This window comes from Sciurus carolinensis, chromosome 3 (genome assembly GCF_902686445.1).
Source record: "Sciurus carolinensis chromosome 3, mSciCar1.2, whole genome shotgun sequence".
Taxonomy (NCBI): domain Eukaryota; kingdom Metazoa; phylum Chordata; class Mammalia; order Rodentia; family Sciuridae; genus Sciurus; species Sciurus carolinensis.
In genome coordinates, this window is record NC_062215.1 from 161,436,652 (window position 1) to 161,455,094 (window position 18,443).

The following is an 18,443-nucleotide window of genomic DNA, read 5'->3' on the forward strand; positions in this document are numbered from 1 at the left end:
TAAGGTCTTTTTCCTCCCCATTTAACCATTATCATTCCTTTCCTCTAGGCTTGGGGCACATAACATTTACAGATCTGCAAGAAAGACACCATCTTTTTGCAGATATCAGGCCATTTTATAATGTGGAATAAGCAAACTCAAATGGGTGTCAGTTTCACTTCTTTTTTATCGGGGCACTTTGCAGTCAGTCACCTAATCTGTAGACCTCGATTTTATTTTTCCAACCTACTGAAACAGGAGCACGCGAGACCATTGCCGAGATCCTTTCCGACTCTTCCACTCTGAGAGCTACCCCTTGAGTGTCTTTGATTTCGTATTCAGCAGCGGTGCTCTGGCACTCGGGTCTGCATTCCAGCCCCGGGAGACAGGCTGTCGTGGGCCACAGGAGTTTGCTCCGGAGGCCGTGGGGGTGGCCGCACTCTAGGGGCGCAAGCCCATCACTAGGTCGCACGCCCAGATTTTGGGATCGGAGACCGGATCCCTTCCAGCTCACGTTCCTGGCCTTGGGGCCCCGTCCGGAGCCACACCCTCCTCCTGTCTCAGCCGGAGGCTCCGAGGTTGGGCGGGGCCGGGGTCACGTGACAGGACGGTGTCCGCCCCGCCCACCGGCTTCCTGCGCGGGACAGGCCAGGCCGCGCCTCCCCCTTCGCACGTGGTGCAGCCGCTGCCGCCGCCGCCGCCGAGCTCTCCCGGACCAGGCGCTGCAGCCATGGCCCCCGGCCAGCTCGGTGAGGCCCTCGCGGAGCCGCGCCGTCTGCCAGCTTGCTCCTCAGCCCCGTGCCGGGCCATGGCGGTGGCCCGGCGGGCATCGCGGTCCCAAATGGGCTGGGCTCCCGACTGCCCTGTGGGCTGCGATCCGCGCCCAGAGCCCCCCTGTCCCGGCCCAGCGTCCCCTGCCCGGTGCGACTGGCCAGCTTGCGACCCGGGAGGCCCCCGAGGCAGGGCCTGCGTGTCCTAGGCCCAGGCTGGCATCGTCACGCATGAATTTCCTCCCCCAGGCCCTGGAGGACACAGTGTAACGAACTGCGAGTAATGAGAAAAAATGCCTTTTCTTTCAGCCTTGTTCAGTGTCTCTGACAAAACTGGCCTTGTGGAATTTGCCAGAAACCTAACGTCTCTTGGTTTGAATCTGGTCGCTTCCGGAGGGACTGCAAAAGCTCTCAGGGATGCTGGCCTGGCGGTCAGGTAAGGCACAATTTAGTTTTTGAGGTAAGTCCAGGCAGAAAGTGATCCATCTAGAAGTTAATGTAATGCAGGCTCGTTGAGTAAAACACCTATCCTCCTCTCAGTAACGCTGCAAGGTTGGAACACCCCTTACCCACGTTATGTAAGAGGAAAATGAGCCTCAGGGGTTTAGTAACTTGACAAATCTAGAATTGAGTAATGTGTGTGTTTGGAACCCAGGTGGTCCTGAGCTTAGAACCCCGGATTAATTTAGGTGGGTCATCTATTATGCACGAGGAACTCTAAAGTTATAATTCCGGAACTCTGTTCACTTGATTAACTGTCTGTTTAATAAAGTTGTTTACATCTTGAGGAGTCGCATCTACTTTCCTTTAGCACCTCCCCTAACCATATGAAAGAAGTTATTCATTGGCTCATTCATTACCTTACTAGGCAGTGGAAAGGGGTATACAGGAGATAAAGCAGGCCATTCCTGACCTCAAGGAGCTTAAGGGTGGGTGTGACCAGAGAGGAGGTAACTCCACTGAAAGACAGAAAGTGAAAAGGATAGATAAACTAGTGGGAGTTCAGAGGAAGACCATACCCACTCCAGAGAGAGATTTTAGAAAAGGAATGAAACCTGCCTTTATTGCTGTGTGGAAAATTTACTCTGGTCCTCCAGATCCATGTAGGGGTCGATTATCCACCTTTTTCTTTATATAAATTTTGTGGTGCATGAGCAGTGCACAACCTCCCAGATTACAAGTTTAGATGCCAAGAATGCTTTGCTTTATTAAATAAATACTTTCTCTCAAAAAAATTTTTTTTCCTTCTCTAGTACTGGGAGTTGAACCCAAGGGTGTTCAACCACTGAGCTACTTCCCCAGCCTCCCTCTATTCCCCACCTTCACACACACACTTTTAAAAAAAATTTTTACTTTGAGACAGTATTACTAAGTTGCCGAGGCTGGCCTGGAACTTGGAATCCTCCTGCCTCAGCTTCCCAAGTAGCTGATTATAGTAGGGATTATAGATGTGTATCACTACACCCTGCTGTTTCTCAAATACTTTTTACATCTTTTATCTGATGTAGTAAAAATGGCTTCTAATTCTCAACATGTATTCCTTTCAGTATTTTTATAAGCATTTCTTCTCTTATGGGGACCTTGTGAGTTCTTTGAGCAACAGCAAGATGAGAATACGGAGTCCATATGTGTTCTTTCCATTAGGCTAAGTTGGGTTCTACTGTTACAGTGGGAGCTTTCTTCAATAAACAAATTCCTGTGCCCCCACCATTTTCTCCTTCAAATTTTGTATTATGAAAACATTCCAGGCATAATGAGTAAAATGTATAAAATATAGTGGTGACCCCCTTATGTGTGTCCTATCCAGTTTAAATACTTAATCAGCTTTTCAGCATTATTTCTGTCTCCCTACTCCTCCCTTACCCCCCCATTTTAATAGCTTTTTTTTTTTTTTTTTTAAATTGGGAAGATAGATATGTTTCTGTCCTATTAAAGGGGTGAGAGTGTTCTCCATAAGTGATTTACCTAGAGCCCAGCACACGAAACTTCATTGAATGGAGTAGGATGTTTTTTGTTGTTTGTTGTTTTGGGCGGGGGGGGGGGGGGGGGGAGGGGGGGGTACCAGGGATTGAACCCAGAGGTGCTTAGCCACTAAACCACATCCCTAAGCCATTTTTATTTTTTATTTTGAGCTAGTGTCTCACTAAGTTGCTTAAGGCCTTGCTGAATTGCTGAGGCTGGCTTTGAACTTGTAGTACTCCTGCCTCAGTCTCCAAGCCACTGGAATTACAGGACTGTGCCATCATGCCCTCCCTATCTGAGGGGTGTTTATGTATATTATTTCATATAAGTCCTCACAGTAACATTTTTGGTACAAGTGGTATTGTTCCCATTGGACAATTTAAAAAACCGAGGTACAAAGAAATCAGTAGTGGGTTGGGTGTGTAGCTCAGTGGTAGAGTGCTAACCTAGCATGCAAAGAGGCCAAGATGTTATCCCAGGAAGGTCCCGCTGCCTTGTGTGGTCAACTAGTGAAGTTTCAGAGTGTACCATAGTACATGGAGAAGTGTTTCTGAAGACTACATGTTCTACAGACAAATTCTTAAATAGAAAGGAATAACAAGCTTTTTAACCCCACATGTTTAATTCTAGGAATAAATCTGCTATTTTATGTTTTAAGTGATCATCTTTAGTTGGAGGAACTGAATTTTATTTACTGAATTTATTCCTGGGTAGTATACCCAGGAAATCTGTACCCTACTTTCAGAATTTGCTGTTCTAAAATGTTTATTATTTTCTTTCTATAAATGCCAAATATGTTGATTGCGAAAAATTTGAAAAAGTGTGGAAATCTATAAAGAAGATAGTAAAAAATGGCTTATAATTCTTAACATGTTAATGTCTTCCTTCCAGTATTTTTATAAGCATTTACTTTATTTCATAGCTCTCACAGAAGATAGTTTTGCTTTCTGCTTTTTTTTTTTCCTTGCTTACATATTATGGGCATTTCCCCCCATCATTACAGTTTATAAATTCTGCCAGGGAATGTTTATGGGTGTAGCTTTCTGGAGGTCAACTTGACCGACGTGGGTTAATGTTTTAAAATTGCCCTTCATATGGCCCTTACTCATATTTTGTGATCCTGTTACTTTTTTCTATGCAGTTTTAACATTTACATAATAATAGCCATCAGTCTTTTATTAAATGCCTACAGAGTATTCCTAACATATTTAATTTTGGTATTTAATGATGTTTTCTATAATATCTACACTGCTCCCCCCGCCCCTTTCTGGTACTGAGGATTGAACCCAGGGGGGCACACCATTACTGAGCTTCATCTCAAGTCCTACTTTTTTTTTTTTTTTTTTGAGACAGTGTCTCATTATGTTTCTTCTTAGGGCCTCACTAAGTTGCTGAGGCTGGACTTGAATTTGCAATCCTCTTGCATCGGCCTTCATAGTAGCTGGAATTATAGGCGTGTGTTGCCATGCCAGGCTCTGCATTGCTTTTCAGAACAGGCTTCTTTCCCCACTTATTTGATATGCCACTTATTTTAATCATAAAACTAAATTCTTATTTCTACTTGTCAATTTCTGAGATAAGACTTTTTTTTTTTTTTTTTTTTTCCTGTGGTGCTGGGAATTGAACCCAGGGCCTTGTGCTTGTGAGGCAAGCACTTTACCAAAGGAGCTATAGCCCCAGCCTGATAAGGCTATTTTTAATGCTTTTCGTTAGGTACTGCCAAATTGCTTCTCAGGTTGAATTTATTTCTTAATATTTAATTAGTATGGTTTATGATTCAATTTCTGAATTCCTAAAAAAATGTAAAATCAGCGCTTTAATACTTACTGATTTCCCCTGAACATACATCAGTTTGAAACTATAACAACACTTTTTTGGAAAGTAAATAGAATTTTATGTAAGAAATCAAATATAGCTGGGCATGGTGGCACACCTCTGTAATCCCATTGACTCTGGAGGCTGAGGCAGGTGAATCACAAGTTCAAAGCCAGCCTCAACAATTTAGCAAAGCCCTAAGCAGCTTAGTGAGACCATGTCTTAAAAACTAAAAAAAGAAAAGGAGGGGCTGGTGCTGGGGATGTAACTCCCTGCTTAAACACTGCTGGAGTCAAATCCTGGTACCAAAAAAAATAATAAGAAGAAGAAATCAAATGTACTGAGGAACTTAGGAAGCTGGAATAATTTTTTTGTTCAATTCAGACTGTGAAAAAAATTTTTTTGAAATGAGAACTGTGGATTCAATGGGAGATGTTTGATTTAGTGACAGTACAGAAATAGCCCTGATGTTCTGTTTATCTGTTTTAGAGATGTCTCTGAGCTAACTGGATTTCCTGAAATGTTAGGGGGGGCGAGTGAAAACCTTGCATCCTGCAGTCCACGCTGGTAAGTGATGTTTTCAGTTTAAAACAATCAGCGTTTTGGGCGGGGGTTGTGGCTCAGTGGTAGAGCACTTGCTTGGCATGTGTGAGGCCCTGGGTTCGATCCTCAGTGCCACATATAATAAATAAATAAAATCTGTTGACAACTAAAACGTTTTTTTAAAAAATCAGTGGCTTTCAAGAATATTTTAGAACTTTATAGAACAAAGGAAAAAGAAGGCAAGTCATAAGCACAAAAAAAGAATTACTACTCACAAGGTTATATTGGTTTGTCTCATTGGCTGTCAGGTTTCATAATGCATTAGAACCTGTTTAAAATCTGCCTTGCCTTATTACATGATGAATTCAGATTGTTTACTTCTGCTTACTCTTAGCCTTATCTTAACTACTAATTTAGAGTATTACATTTCCTATTGGAGTTAACTAAAAATATTTGGATTTTGTAGTATAAAGTATTGACTTTTAAAACAGTTCAAACTTAGAATAAAGCATCCCAACATACCTGATTTTTAAAGGATATTTTTTAAAGTGCTTTATTCATTTGTCTGACACAGTAAATTGCAAATAAACCATAATGACTATAAATAGTATATTGCTAACTTGCCAGTTGCAATAAAATTGGGCAAATAAAGACTGGAAGGCTAAGAGTCATCAGAAAAGCTGTTGACTTAGGGACCTAGACTGTAATGGATTTGACACAATTGGTGTAAAAATTTGTTTTACAGCTTTTTACAATTTGTTACTCAAGAGAAGTTTATTAGGTACTGATCCAAGAGATTTTAAAATGTATTCTCTGTTCTTAATTTTTTACTCAATAACTCTCAAACTGCATTTTGTATTTTTTAATTAAGAGCATTAGAGGATTTAACTTCATGGATGGGACTACCTTAAAAGAAGTGCATTATTGTTTTCTGAACTTAATCTTTCTTTAACTTTGTTAAATTAGGAATCCTGGCTCGTAATATCCCGCAAGATAATGCTGACATGGCCAGACTTGATTTTAATCTTATAAGGTAAAAATCTGAAGTTGAATTTTTAACGTATCAAGGAACAAAGACAAAGAATATGCCAAACCTGATGTTCTTCACCCCATTTTTTCCCCTACTAAAAGCCCTTACAGAGTTCTTTTTGTGTGTATAAAAACAACCTTTGCTTTATTTTTTTAATTTTTTGTTGCCGGGCATCAAACCCAGGGCCTCACACACATGCTCGGCAATTGCTCTACCACTGAACTAGACCTCTAGCCCCTGAACTTTACTTCAGGAAGTTATGATCTGTATTTTGTTATGTACAACCAACTTAGTTATTAGCATTAAAAGTTGATTATTTCTTTTAAATATCTATAGTATCTTTATTGAAGTATAATTTGTTTACTGTATAATTCGCCAATTTAACATGCAATTCAGTGGTCTTCATATTTATAGAATTTGCGCAGCTGTCATCATATTGAATATTAGATCATATTCATTATCCACCCCCCAACCCCCCAAAAAAGCCTGTACTCTTTAGAATTCAGACATTACCCCAAATGGCCTCCAGTCTTGGCAACCACTGGTCTATGTTATCTGTGTTCTGTCTGTGGATTTGCCTATATTGAATACTTTATTTAAATGGAGTCCTGCAATATATGATCTTTCGCCACTGACTTCTTTCACAGAGCATGTTTTCAAAGTCCTCTCCTCCTGTGAATTGTTTATTGTTTTCATTTTTTTTTTAACATCATCTTATTTTATTTTTCATTTAATTCCCTAGTATTTCCTTCTTTCTCTCCCCTCCTCTCTTCCCTTGGTCCCTTTCCTCAGTGGATTTCTCTTTGATTTTCCTGAGATCCCCTCACCTTTCTTTTTCTTTTCCCTCTTTACCTTTCACATATGAGAGAAAACAACTCTTGACTGAACCTTGACTTCAGATTTTAGTCCCTGTATGTTTTCTTTATAGGGTTTTTAGTTTAGGTGTAACCTTAGTTTTTTGATCCATTTTAAATTAATTTTCATATATAGGTGTGAGGTAGGGGTTCAGCTTTACTCTTTCACATGTGACTGTCGAGTTGACCTGCATCATTTGTTGAATAGATTGTTTTTACTCTCATTGAATGAGTTTGGCCCACTAGGTCTGTACATCCATTATTTCAGTGCTACTTCACTGCTGTAGCTTTGTCTATGTTTCAAAATCAGCAGCTGTGAGTCTTCTAACTTTTTTTCTTATTCAAGAATGTTTTGGCTGGGTATAATGCCCATGCTTGTAATCCCAGAGACTCAGGATGCTAAGGGAAGAGAATGGCAAGTTCCAAGCCAGCCTGGGCAACTTAGCCAGTCTCTATCTCAAAAATCAGTTAAACCAGGACTAGGGATGTAGCTCAGAAATCCCCAGGTTCAATCCCCAGTTCTCGAAAGAAAAAAAAAAAAAAAAATACCGTCCATTCAGGGACCCTTGCATTTCCACATAATTTTTAGGAACACTACAAAAAAGGTAATTGTAATGGAATTGTGTTAAATCAATAGATGACATTGCCATTTTAGCAGTATTAAGTCTTCTAACCCAGGAATATGGGATGTCTCATTTCACTTTTCTTCTTTTTGTTCCAACATTATTTTGTACTTTTCAGTATACAAGTCTTCTGCTTTTGTTAAATTTATTCTTAAATATTTTATTCTTTTTGATGCTATTGTAAGTAGATTTGTTTTCTTAATTTCATTTTCTGATTGGTCCTTGGTAATGTGTATAGTTGCTTTTTGTGTATTAATCATATATCCTGCAACCTTCGTGAATTTTTTTATTGGTGCTAGTAGGTTTTCTTGTGAGTTCTTTGGTTTTTCTATAAACATCATGTCACCTGTGAGTGGAGATAACATCACTTCTTTTTTTTTTAAATCCTTATGATGCTTTGTATTTCTTTGTGAGTTTCTCTGACTGAAACCTCCCGCACAGTGTTGAATATCAGTGGTAAGATTGAATTTTTTTTTTTTTTTTTTTTTTTTAGTACTGGGGATTGAGCTCAGGAGTGCTTTACTACTGAGCTACATCCATCCCCTTTTTATTTTGAGAGGAGTCTGGCTATGTTGCTAAAGCTGGCTTTGAATTCCCAATTCTCCTGCCTCAGCCTCCTGAGCTGCTGGGATTACAGGTGTGCATCACTGGCTTGTCAGTTGCTTTTTTGTGCATCTGTTGAAATGATCAAATATTTTTTGTCCTTCTGTTGACATCACATTAACTGGTTTCTTTTTTGTTTGTTTGTTTTGTTTTTTGTTTTCAATACTTAAACCAACTCTACATTACTGGGATTAAACTCAACTTGCCATGATATGTAATTCTTTTTCTGTTTTTCTGGATTCAGTTTATTAGGATAATTTTTGAGGATTTTTGTGTTAACATATATAAGAAATAGTGGCCTGTAGTTTTTTCATGACATGTTTATCTGGTTTGATATCAGGGAATACACTTAATAGAAAGAACTGGGAGGTTCTCTTTCCTGTTTTCCTGGGAGTTTTAATCACTTTAGACTTGTTTGGTTCAGGAGCCTGCCCACAGGAAGTTGCAGTCCTGGGAGTGGAAGTCCATTTCATTGGTCATTAATTTTTAAATTAGTTCTGTATTTTAAATCGTTCTTTTGGCATTCCTGTTAACATCATTTTTATGACTTCTGTTAAGGGAAGACAAATATTTCACCTTTAGAATGCTCCATTGTTTTCATCATTGTGCACAGTCCATTGGTAAAAGAATCTAAAACATCCTAGATAAAAGTCTAAAATGGGGATTTTATTTGTAATTTGGTATTTTTCATTTCTGTAGAAGTGTTTGAAGTTTATAATGGCCTGATGAGGTTCCCCAAACAGGAACACTGCAATATGGCTTGAAGGGACCAGTGTGTAACCAGATCAGAGCTCCAGCTGACTGGATCGTCTGCACTCCAGAGCTCCAGGACAAGCAGACCTTTTAGCACAACTTTTTGGAATTCTGAATGTCAGACTCACATTTTATATTTTGGATCTTTCTGGATTTTTTTTTTTTTTTTTTTTTTTTGCTGTGCTGGGAAATCGAACCCAGGACCTTGTGCTTACAAGGCAAGCACTCTACCAACTGAACTATATCCCCAGCCCCGGATCTTTCTGGTTTTTGATCACATGTATAGTACTGACTTATTTTTTCCTAGGTAGCTATACATCAATGACAATCTTCAATGACACTCACTTCCTCTCCTTTCTAGAGTTGTTGCCTGCAATTTGTATCCCTTTGTGAAGACAGTTTCTTCTCCAGATGTAACTGTTGAGGAGGCTGTTGAGCAAATTGATATTGGTAAGTTAGAAAAACCATTTTGAGGACTGACTGAGGAGGGGATTATTTGAATTCTAATGAGATTTTCTTTTAATTTTAATTATTAATGAAGCAAAGGTAGCTACTTCTCCAAGATTATATTCTTAAGAATTATAATTCATCTGTTTTATTAGCTATTTGTGGTATGGAGCTGTATCTGAATTTTATTTTCCTTATTTGTTTTCCTTCCTAAGTCAAGAATGAAAGAGAACTTTGTGTACAATGACTATATTTGAAAAAGGTTCATCAGCTATTGTGGAAATGCCAAAAAAAATGTTTTGTTTTTGAAAGGTGGAGTGACCTTACTGAGAGCTGCAGCCAAAAACCATGCCCGAGTGACAGTTGTGTGTGAACCAGAGGACTATGTGGCAGTGTCCACAGAGATGCAAAGATCTGATAGTAAAGACACCTCCTTGGAGACGAGGCGCCAGTTGGCCTTGAAGGTGGGGGTGTGCTTCTATAATAGTCCTAAAGCGACATCTGAGCCAGGCGTGGTGCAAGCCTGTGATCCCAATGACTCGGAGGCTCAAGCAGGAGGATCAATTGCAAGTTCCAGGCTAGCCTCAGTAATTTAGCAAGGCCCTGAGCAACTTAGTGAGAACCTGTCTCAAAATGAAAAATAAACAGGGCTAAGGATGTGACTCAGTGATTAAGACCCCTTGGGTTCAGTCTCTGATACCAAAAAATATCTAGTGCAGTGTTTGCCAAAACAAATGGTATTCAGCTCTTCCTTAGATGTATCACTTAACAGGTTTTGGAACTGCTATCCTTTTGTAAAAATGGATTATTTTACCAAAAAGATGGAAAGACAATAGAAAGGGATCATTTGTTGAGTTATTCAGTGTTTGTGTCTTGTGTTTGTGTGCATGCACAGGACCAAGGTATGTAGCTTGCTATGTACCTAAAACTCTTATCCCTGCTGCTAGAGTCTCACAAAGTTTACACCTTTTGTAGGCATTCACTCACACAGCACAATATGATGAAGCAATTTCAGATTACTTCAGGAAGCAGTACAGTAAAGGAATATCTCAGATGCCCTTGCGGTATGGAATGAACCCTCATCAGACTCCTGCCCAGCTCTACACACTGAAGCCCCGGCTTCCCATCACAGGTAAAGCCTAGTGTTGTGTGACTGTGCTGTGTCTGGATACTTGCATGTCTTTCTCTGTGTTATGTCAGACGTGAATCACGTTTAGAAGACAAATTACGTAATACCTCTTGCAACCATCCAAAATTGAAATACCATTGGATTTGTGAAATGTTGAGGAAATCTGGAGTGGTGGAGAGGTCAAGGTGGAGATGCAGATTAGAATGTCTCATGTATGTGGGTATTCGTGAAGATGTGGGATAGGATGGGATGCCTGAATTTCACAGAGGAAGATCAAGACCAAGTCTTGGGGTGCTTCTCCACTTGGTGGTAAAGTAGTGAAGGGACCAGCAGAGGAAAACCTGCACATTCGATGAGTTGGAATGCTTTGGAACAGAAGGAGGACTGTTTGGGGAGTGATTCAAGAAGAGTTTCCTTGGAAGATAGCTTTAGGAACCCATTTGAAGTGGGCCAAACCACAAGTGTGAGGTTAGGAAATAAGGATGATAGGTAATTCTTCAAACAAATCAGAATTTCCATTGGTTTCTAAAGTGAAGAGAGGGTTTCCAGTGTTTGTCCCTGAGGTGGGCTGTTGGAACATGTCCTCCTTGGGAGGGGAGAGTGGGGAACCGGCAGAGGAGAGAATTACAGGCGTGGCAGCCTTGGAGACCAAGTACTGATAGAGCAAGGACAGCTTTGCTCACTAACAAGGGTGAGTCCAAAGCCTACAGGCCTTTGCTGGCAGGAAGAAGCAGACCTTGCTGTCAGCTTCCTTTGGTGTCAACAGCTTGGGGAGAGGTGGAGGGGAGCAGGATAAGGTGTCTGTTAACTTAAAACGCTCTTCTCCTTACCCTTCACATTCTGTTGAGATCTGTCTTCATTCTACCTCACGTACATTTCGTGTCTAACAGTACTCACGACCTGTCACCCCAGGAAGTCTCCCAGACATGATTGTCTTAAGGAATCTTTGCTTTCTCTCTGGGCCCTTTGTTTTCAGAACAGAGCATCTTTTAAAAATGTGCAGCAGATGATGTCACACCTGCTTGAAACCCTTCTCAGCTTCCCCTCCTCAAGTACCTGCCCAGATCTACTTCCTCAGCAGCCCCTCACCTCCTGGAGAGTACTTTAAAAAGTCTCCCCACCCACCTCCCCCCAATTAATATATGTTTATTTATATGTATATATAACAAATAATAAATATGTATATAAATATGTTATAAAATATAAAGTATTTAAATACACAAATATGTTATTAATATATAATATAAATATGTTTATATATTATATGTATATGTTTATAAAATATATATAGTGCTTTTGGAACTTAGGGATGAGACGTCGAAGAAACAAACTAGACAGTAATGAACTGTAAAAGTAAAATATTTCATAAGACGTACAAGAATTCAAAATAAAGTGAGATACTCTATGTATAAACTCCCATCTCCCTTGCTTCTTAGACAGCTCAGCTATGTCATGCGTGGGAGAAAACTTGGTTTCTGAAATATCTCAAGAGTTGAGTACAAGTACCCTTCAAATTTCAAATATTTAAAGGCCCTAATAATTGGTCAGATGGAAAGTTCTGCAGAGAAATTTGGAATCTGTTAAATTGCTGAAGCAAATAGAAATGATCTCATCTCTAGTCAAGAAACCAGTCATTACAATCACACACTCAATTCCATCTTTACTCTTGCTTCAGTTTTGTTTCCAGACACATAAACAAGCATATATCTTGTAATTAAATAGTTATCAAAAAACATTCAAAGTATATGATAAAGCAAAATGCCCCCTCTGTTGTGAAAATAAGCATATTTGGGAGAAACTCAATGAGTCTCTTACAGTAAGTCATTATTTATATGTCCAGGGCCACTTCTGCCACATTCACTATAAAATTTAAGAAAAAAAGCATTCATACCCCCCCACACATTAAAATAAGGAACAATAAATCAAGACTTTAACACAGTATGAGTGAAAATGCTTTTGACAACGAAAAGTATGGGATCTAAAAGTACATAGAGATATTTTCTTGCCTCAGAACCTAAGTGAGGAATGTAAGTTACGAGGAGGAAGTATCTGAGATAAAACACAGGTGGTGCACACCTGTAACATCAGCTACTCAGGAGACTGAGGCAGGAGGATGGCAACTTCAAGGCCAGCCTTGACAACTTACGAGACCATCTCAAAAGTTCTGAGGATGTAGCTCAGTGGCAGAGGACCCTTGGGTTCAGTCCCCAATGTCACACTAAGCCTCGGGCATTTAAGGTTCATCCATGTCTTTTCATGGCATAGTAGCTTGTTTCCTTTTATTGCTTAGTGTGTTTGCCTCCCCCATGAACCTGATGAAGTTAATGATATTGGGGAGGGTGGGAAGAGCTCCCTAATTCACTGATGTATCCCGAGTCCCTGAGCAGCCACTAATGTTGTGGTAGGCGAGAGCCAAACATTTTGCAAAGTTTTTACTTTTTAAAAAACTCTCTACATGAGGAAAATGAAATCATGCAACTTTGTTTTTAGTTAGTGCTGGCTCACTATTTGCTTGTATACACATCTTATGTTTATTCATGAGAAATACTAACTCATGCCAAAGGTAAGGAAATAGTTAATACCCCACTCTGAGGTTGCAGTCTCCTCATAACTGGGCTCAGCTTTAGGCCGCCTACTGCATCTGCTGCAAAAGAAGAAAACACCACCCGGCATTTTCTTCCCTCTCCTTTCCTTCCACCACAACTCTTGTTTTAGCTTGTATTATAATTTTTCAATTGACAGATTGTAAATTGTCAATGTATACTCTCTATAATTACAACTGTTATCTTAGTTCTGAATTTCTGTGATCCCTGACTGGTTTCCAGTCTTGTCCTGATTCCTCCCGTTCTGTTCCTGAAGCCCTTTGATTGGTTGATTTCTAGTCTGACTGAATCTGGTTTTTTAAAATATGAACTCAGGCTCAGCTGCTTTGTTTTTCTTTATCAGGTTTCTGTATGTTTATGTCTGTTTCCCTCTTTTTTTTTATTGTAAACAAATGGGATACATGTTGTTTCTCTGTACATGGCGTGAAGACATACCATCTGTGTAATCATAAATTTACATAGGGTAATGTTGTTTGATTCATTCTGTTATTTTTCCCCTTCCCCCCACCCCTCCCACCCCTCTTTTCCCTCTATACATTCCTTCCTTCCTCCATTCTTGCCCCGCTCCCTAACCCTAACTCTAACCCTAACACTAACCCCTCCCACCCCCCATTATGTGTCATCATCCACTTATTAGCGATATCATTCTTCCTTTGGTTTTTTGAGACTGGTTTATCTCACTTAGCATGATATTCTCCAATTTCATCCATTTGCCTGCAAATGCCATAAATTTATTCTTTATGGCCGAGTAATATTCCATTGTATATATATGCCACAGTTTCTTTATCCATTCATCAATTGAAGGACATCTAGGTTGGTTCCACAATCTGGCTATTGTGAACTGAGCAGCTATGAACATTGATGTGGCTGTATCTCTGTAATATGCTGATTTTAAGTCCTTTAGGTATAGGCCAAGGAGTGGGATAGCTGGGTCAAATGGTGGTTCCATTCCAAGCTTTCTACGGAGTCTCCACACTGCTTTCCAGAGTGGCTGCACTAATTTGCAGCCCCACCAGCAATGTATGAGTGTACCTTTCTCCCCACATCCTCGCCAACACCTGTTGTTGCTTGTATTCTTGATGATCGCCATTCTAATTGGGGTGAGATGGAATCTTAGGGTGGTTTTGATTTGCATTTCTCTTATTACGAGAGATGTTGAACATTTTTCCATATGTTTGTTGATTGCTTGTAGATCTTCTTCTGTGAAGTGTCTATTCATTTCCTTAGCCCATTTGTCGATTGGATTATTTGCATTCTTGGTGTAGAGTTTTTTGAGTTCTTTATAGATTCTGGAGTTTAGTGCTCTATCTGAAGTATGATTGGCAAAGATTTTCTCCCACTCTGTAGGCTCTTTCTTCTCATTGCTGATAGTTTCCTTTGCTGAGAGAAAGCGTTTTAGTTTGAATCTATCCCAGTTATTGATTCTTGTTTTTATTTCTTGTGCTATGGGAGCCTGTTGAGGAAGTCTGGTCCTAAGCCGACATGCTGAAGCTCTGGACCTACTTTTTCTTCTATAAGATGCAAGGTCTCTGGTCTGATTCCGAGGTCCTTAATCCATTTTGAGTTTAGTTTCATGCATGGTGAGAGATATGGGTTTAGTTTCATTCTGTTGCATATGGATTTCCAATTCTCCCAGCACCATTTGTTGAAGAGGCTATCTTTTCTCCATTGCGTATTTTTGGCCCCTTTGTCTAGTATGAGAAAATTGTATTTATTTGGGTTTGTGTCCGTGTCCTCTATTCTGTACCATTGATCCACCTTTCTATTTTGGTACCAATACCATGCCGTTTTTGTTACTATTGCTTTGTAGTAGAGTTGAAGATCTGGTATTGTGATACCCCCTGCTTCACTCTTTCTGCCAAGGATTTCTTTAGCTATTCTGGGTTTTTTATACTTCCAGATGAATTTCATAATTTCTTGCTCTATTTCTGTAAGGTACATCATTGGGATTTTAATTGGAATTGCATTGAATCTGTGTAGCACTTTTGGTAGTATAGCCATTTTGACAATATTAATTCTTCCTATCCAAGAACAAGGGAGACCTTTCCATCTTCTAAGGTTTTCTTTAATTTTTTTTCTTTAGTGTTCTGTAATTCTCATTGTAGAGGTCTTTCACCTCTTTTGTGAGATTGATTCCCAAGTATTTTATTTTTTTCGATGCTATTGTGAATGGGGTAGTTTTCCTAATTTCTCTTTCTGAAGATTCATTGCTTATGTATAAAAATGCCTTAGATTTATGTGCATTGATTTTATATCCCGCTACTTTACTGAATTCACTAATGAGTTCTAAAAGTTTTCTGTTGGAATTTCCTGGTTCCTCTAAGTATATAATCATATCATCAGCAAATAGGGATAGTTTGAGTTCTTCTTTTCCTATTCGTATCCCTTTAATTTCTTTGGTCTGTCTAATTGCTCTGGCTAGAGTTTCAAGGACGATGTTGAATAGAAGTGGTGAAAGAGGGCATCCCTGCCTTGTTCCAGTTTTTAGGGGGAATGCTTTCAGTTTTTCACCATTTAGAATGATATTAGCCATGGGCTTAGCATCGATGGCCTTTACAATGTTAAGGAATGTTCCCAGTATCCCTATTTTTTCTAGTGTTTTGAGCATGAAGTCGTGCTGTATTTTATCAAATGCTTTTTCTGCATCTATTGAAATAATAATGTGATTCTTGACTTTAAGTCTGTTGATATGGTGAATGACATTTATTGATTTCCTGATGTTGAACCAACCTTGCATCCCTGGGATGAAACCCACTTGATCATGGTGCACTATCTTTTTAATATGTTTTTGTATGCGATTTGCTAAAATTTTGTTGAGAATTTTTGCGTCGATGTTCATTAAGGATATTGGTCTGAAATTTTCTTTCCTCGATGTGTCTCTGTCTGGTTTAGGTATCAGGGTGATATTGGCTTCATAGAATGAGTTTGGGAGGGTTCTCTCCTCTTCTATTTTATGGAATACTTTGAGAAGTATTGGAATGAGCTCTTCTTTAAGGGTTTTGTAGAACTTGGCTGAGAACCCATCTGGTCCTGGACTTTTCTTTGTTGGTAGGTTTTTGATGACTTCTGTTTCATTACTTGAAATTGGTCCATTTAAATTGTATTGGTCCATTTAAATTGTATGTCCTCCTCATTCAATTTAGGCAATTCATATGTCTCTAGAAACCTGTTGATGTCTTCGAAATTTTCTATTTTGTTGGAGTATAGATTTTCAAAATAGCTTCTAATTATGTTTTGTATTTCAATCATGTCTGTTGTGATATTTCCTTGTTCATTCCGAATTTTAGTAATTTGGGTTTTCTCTCGTGTTCTCTTTGTTAGTGTGGCTAAAGGTTTATCAATTTTGTTTATTTTTTCAAAGAACCAACTATTTATTTTGTCAATTTGTTGTATTGTTTCTTTTGTTTCAATTTCGTTGATTTCAGCTCTGAGTTTAACTATTTCCTGTCTTCTACTACTTTTGGTGTTGGTCTGTTCTCCTTTTTCTAGAGCTTTGAGCTGTAGTGTTAGGTCATTTATTTGTTGAGTTTTACTTCTTTTATTAAATGCGCTCCTGGAAATAAATTTTTTCCTCTAAGTACTGCTTTCATAGTGTCCCAGAGATTTTGATATGATGTTTCTTTGTTCTCATTTACCTCTAAGAAGTTTTTAATTTACTTCCTAATATCTTCTGTTATCCATTCATCATATAATACCATATTGTTCAATCTCCTCGTGTTGGAATAATTTCTGTTTTTTACTCTTTCATTTATTTCTAACTTCAATCCATTATGATCTGATAGAATACAAGGTAGTGTCTCTATCTTCTTGTATTTGCTAACATTAGCTTTATGGCATAATATATGGTCTATTTTAGAGAAGGATCCATATGCTGCTGAGAAGAAAGTGAATTCGCTCTTGGTTGGATGGTATATTTTATAAATGTCTGTTAAGTCTAAATGATTGATTGTGTTATTGTGATCTGTGGTTTCTTTGTTCAATTTTTGTTTGGAAGATCTGTCCAGTGGTGAGAGAGGCGTGTTAAAATCACCTAGTATTATTGTGTTATGGTCTATTTGGTTTCTAAAATTGAGGATTTGTTTGACATACATGGATGAGCCACTGTTTGGGGCATAGATGTTTATGATTGTTATATCTTGCTGATTTATGCTTCCCTTAAACAGTATGAAATGTCCTTCTTTATCCCTTCTGACTAACTTTGGCTTGAAGTCCACATTATCTGAAATGAGGATGGATACTCCAGCTTTTATGCTGGGTCCATGTGCATGGTATGTTTTTCCCCATCCTTTCACCTTTAGTCTATGGGTATCTCTTTCTATGAGGTGAGTCTCTTGCAGGCAACATATTGTTGGATCTTTCTTTAATCCAATCTGCCAGTCTCTGTCTTTTGATTGATGAGTTCAGGCCATTAACATTCAGGGTTATTATTGAGATATGATTTGTATTCCTGGTCATTTGGTTCATTTTTTAAATTTTATTTATTCATTTATTTTTGACACATCTTGGTTCCTCCTTTATTTGACAGTTCCTTTAGGATAATTCCTCCCTTTGCTGATTTGCTTCTTTGTTTTTTATCTCTTCCTCATGGAATATTTTGCTGAGAATGTTCTGTAATGCTGGCTTTCTTTTTGTAAATTCTTTTAGCTTTTGCTTATCATGGAATGATTTTATTTCATTGTCAAATTTGAAGGTAAGTTTTGCTGGGTATAAGATTCTCGGTTGGCATCCATTTTCTTTCAGAGCTTGAAAAATGTTGTTCCAGGCTCTTCTAGCTTTTAGAGTCTGGATTGAAAAATCTGCTGATATCTGTATTGGTTTCCCCCTGAATGTAATTTGGTTCTTTTCTCTCACAGCCTTTAAAATTCTGTCTTTATTTTGTATGTTAGGTATTTTCATTATAATGTGCCTTGGTGTGGGTCTGTTGTAATTTTGTGTATTTGGAGTCCTATAAGCCTCTTGAACTTGATTTTCCATTTCATTCTTCAGATTTGGGAAATTTTCTGATATTATTTCATTGAATAGATTGTTCATTCCTTTGGTTTGTTTCTCTAAGCCTTCCTCAATCCCAATAATTCTCAAATTTGGCCTTTTCATGATATCCCATAGTTCTTGCAGATTCTGTTCATGATTTCTTACCATCTTCTCTGTTTGTTCAACTTTGTTTTCAAGGTTAAATATTTTATCTTCAATATCTGAGGTTCTGTCTTCCAGGTGTTCTATCCTATTGGTTGTGCTTTCTATGGAGTTCTTAATTTGGTTTATTGTTTCCTTCATTTCAAGGATTTCTGTTTGGTTTTTTTTCAATATCTCTAACTCTTTATTGAAATGATCT

General features: G+C 38.7%; 1 protein-coding gene across 1 annotated transcript in view; it reads left to right on the top strand.

The window, feature by feature from the left end:
* Positions 1-605: 605 nt before the first annotated feature.
* Positions 606-18,443, top strand: part of Atic (5-aminoimidazole-4-carboxamide ribonucleotide formyltransferase/IMP cyclohydrolase) — a 33,709-nt gene continuing 15,871 nt past the window's right edge. Inside the window, 8 exon segments of the mRNA XM_047547172.1 lie at positions 606-728; positions 1,059-1,185; positions 5,016-5,052; positions 5,054-5,093; positions 6,036-6,102; positions 9,294-9,382; positions 9,692-9,843; positions 10,355-10,511. Of these exon segments, the coding sequence (XP_047403128.1) occupies positions 710-728; positions 1,059-1,185; positions 5,016-5,052; positions 5,054-5,093; positions 6,036-6,102; positions 9,294-9,382; positions 9,692-9,843; positions 10,355-10,511 (688 nt within the window). The 5' untranslated portion in view covers positions 606-709.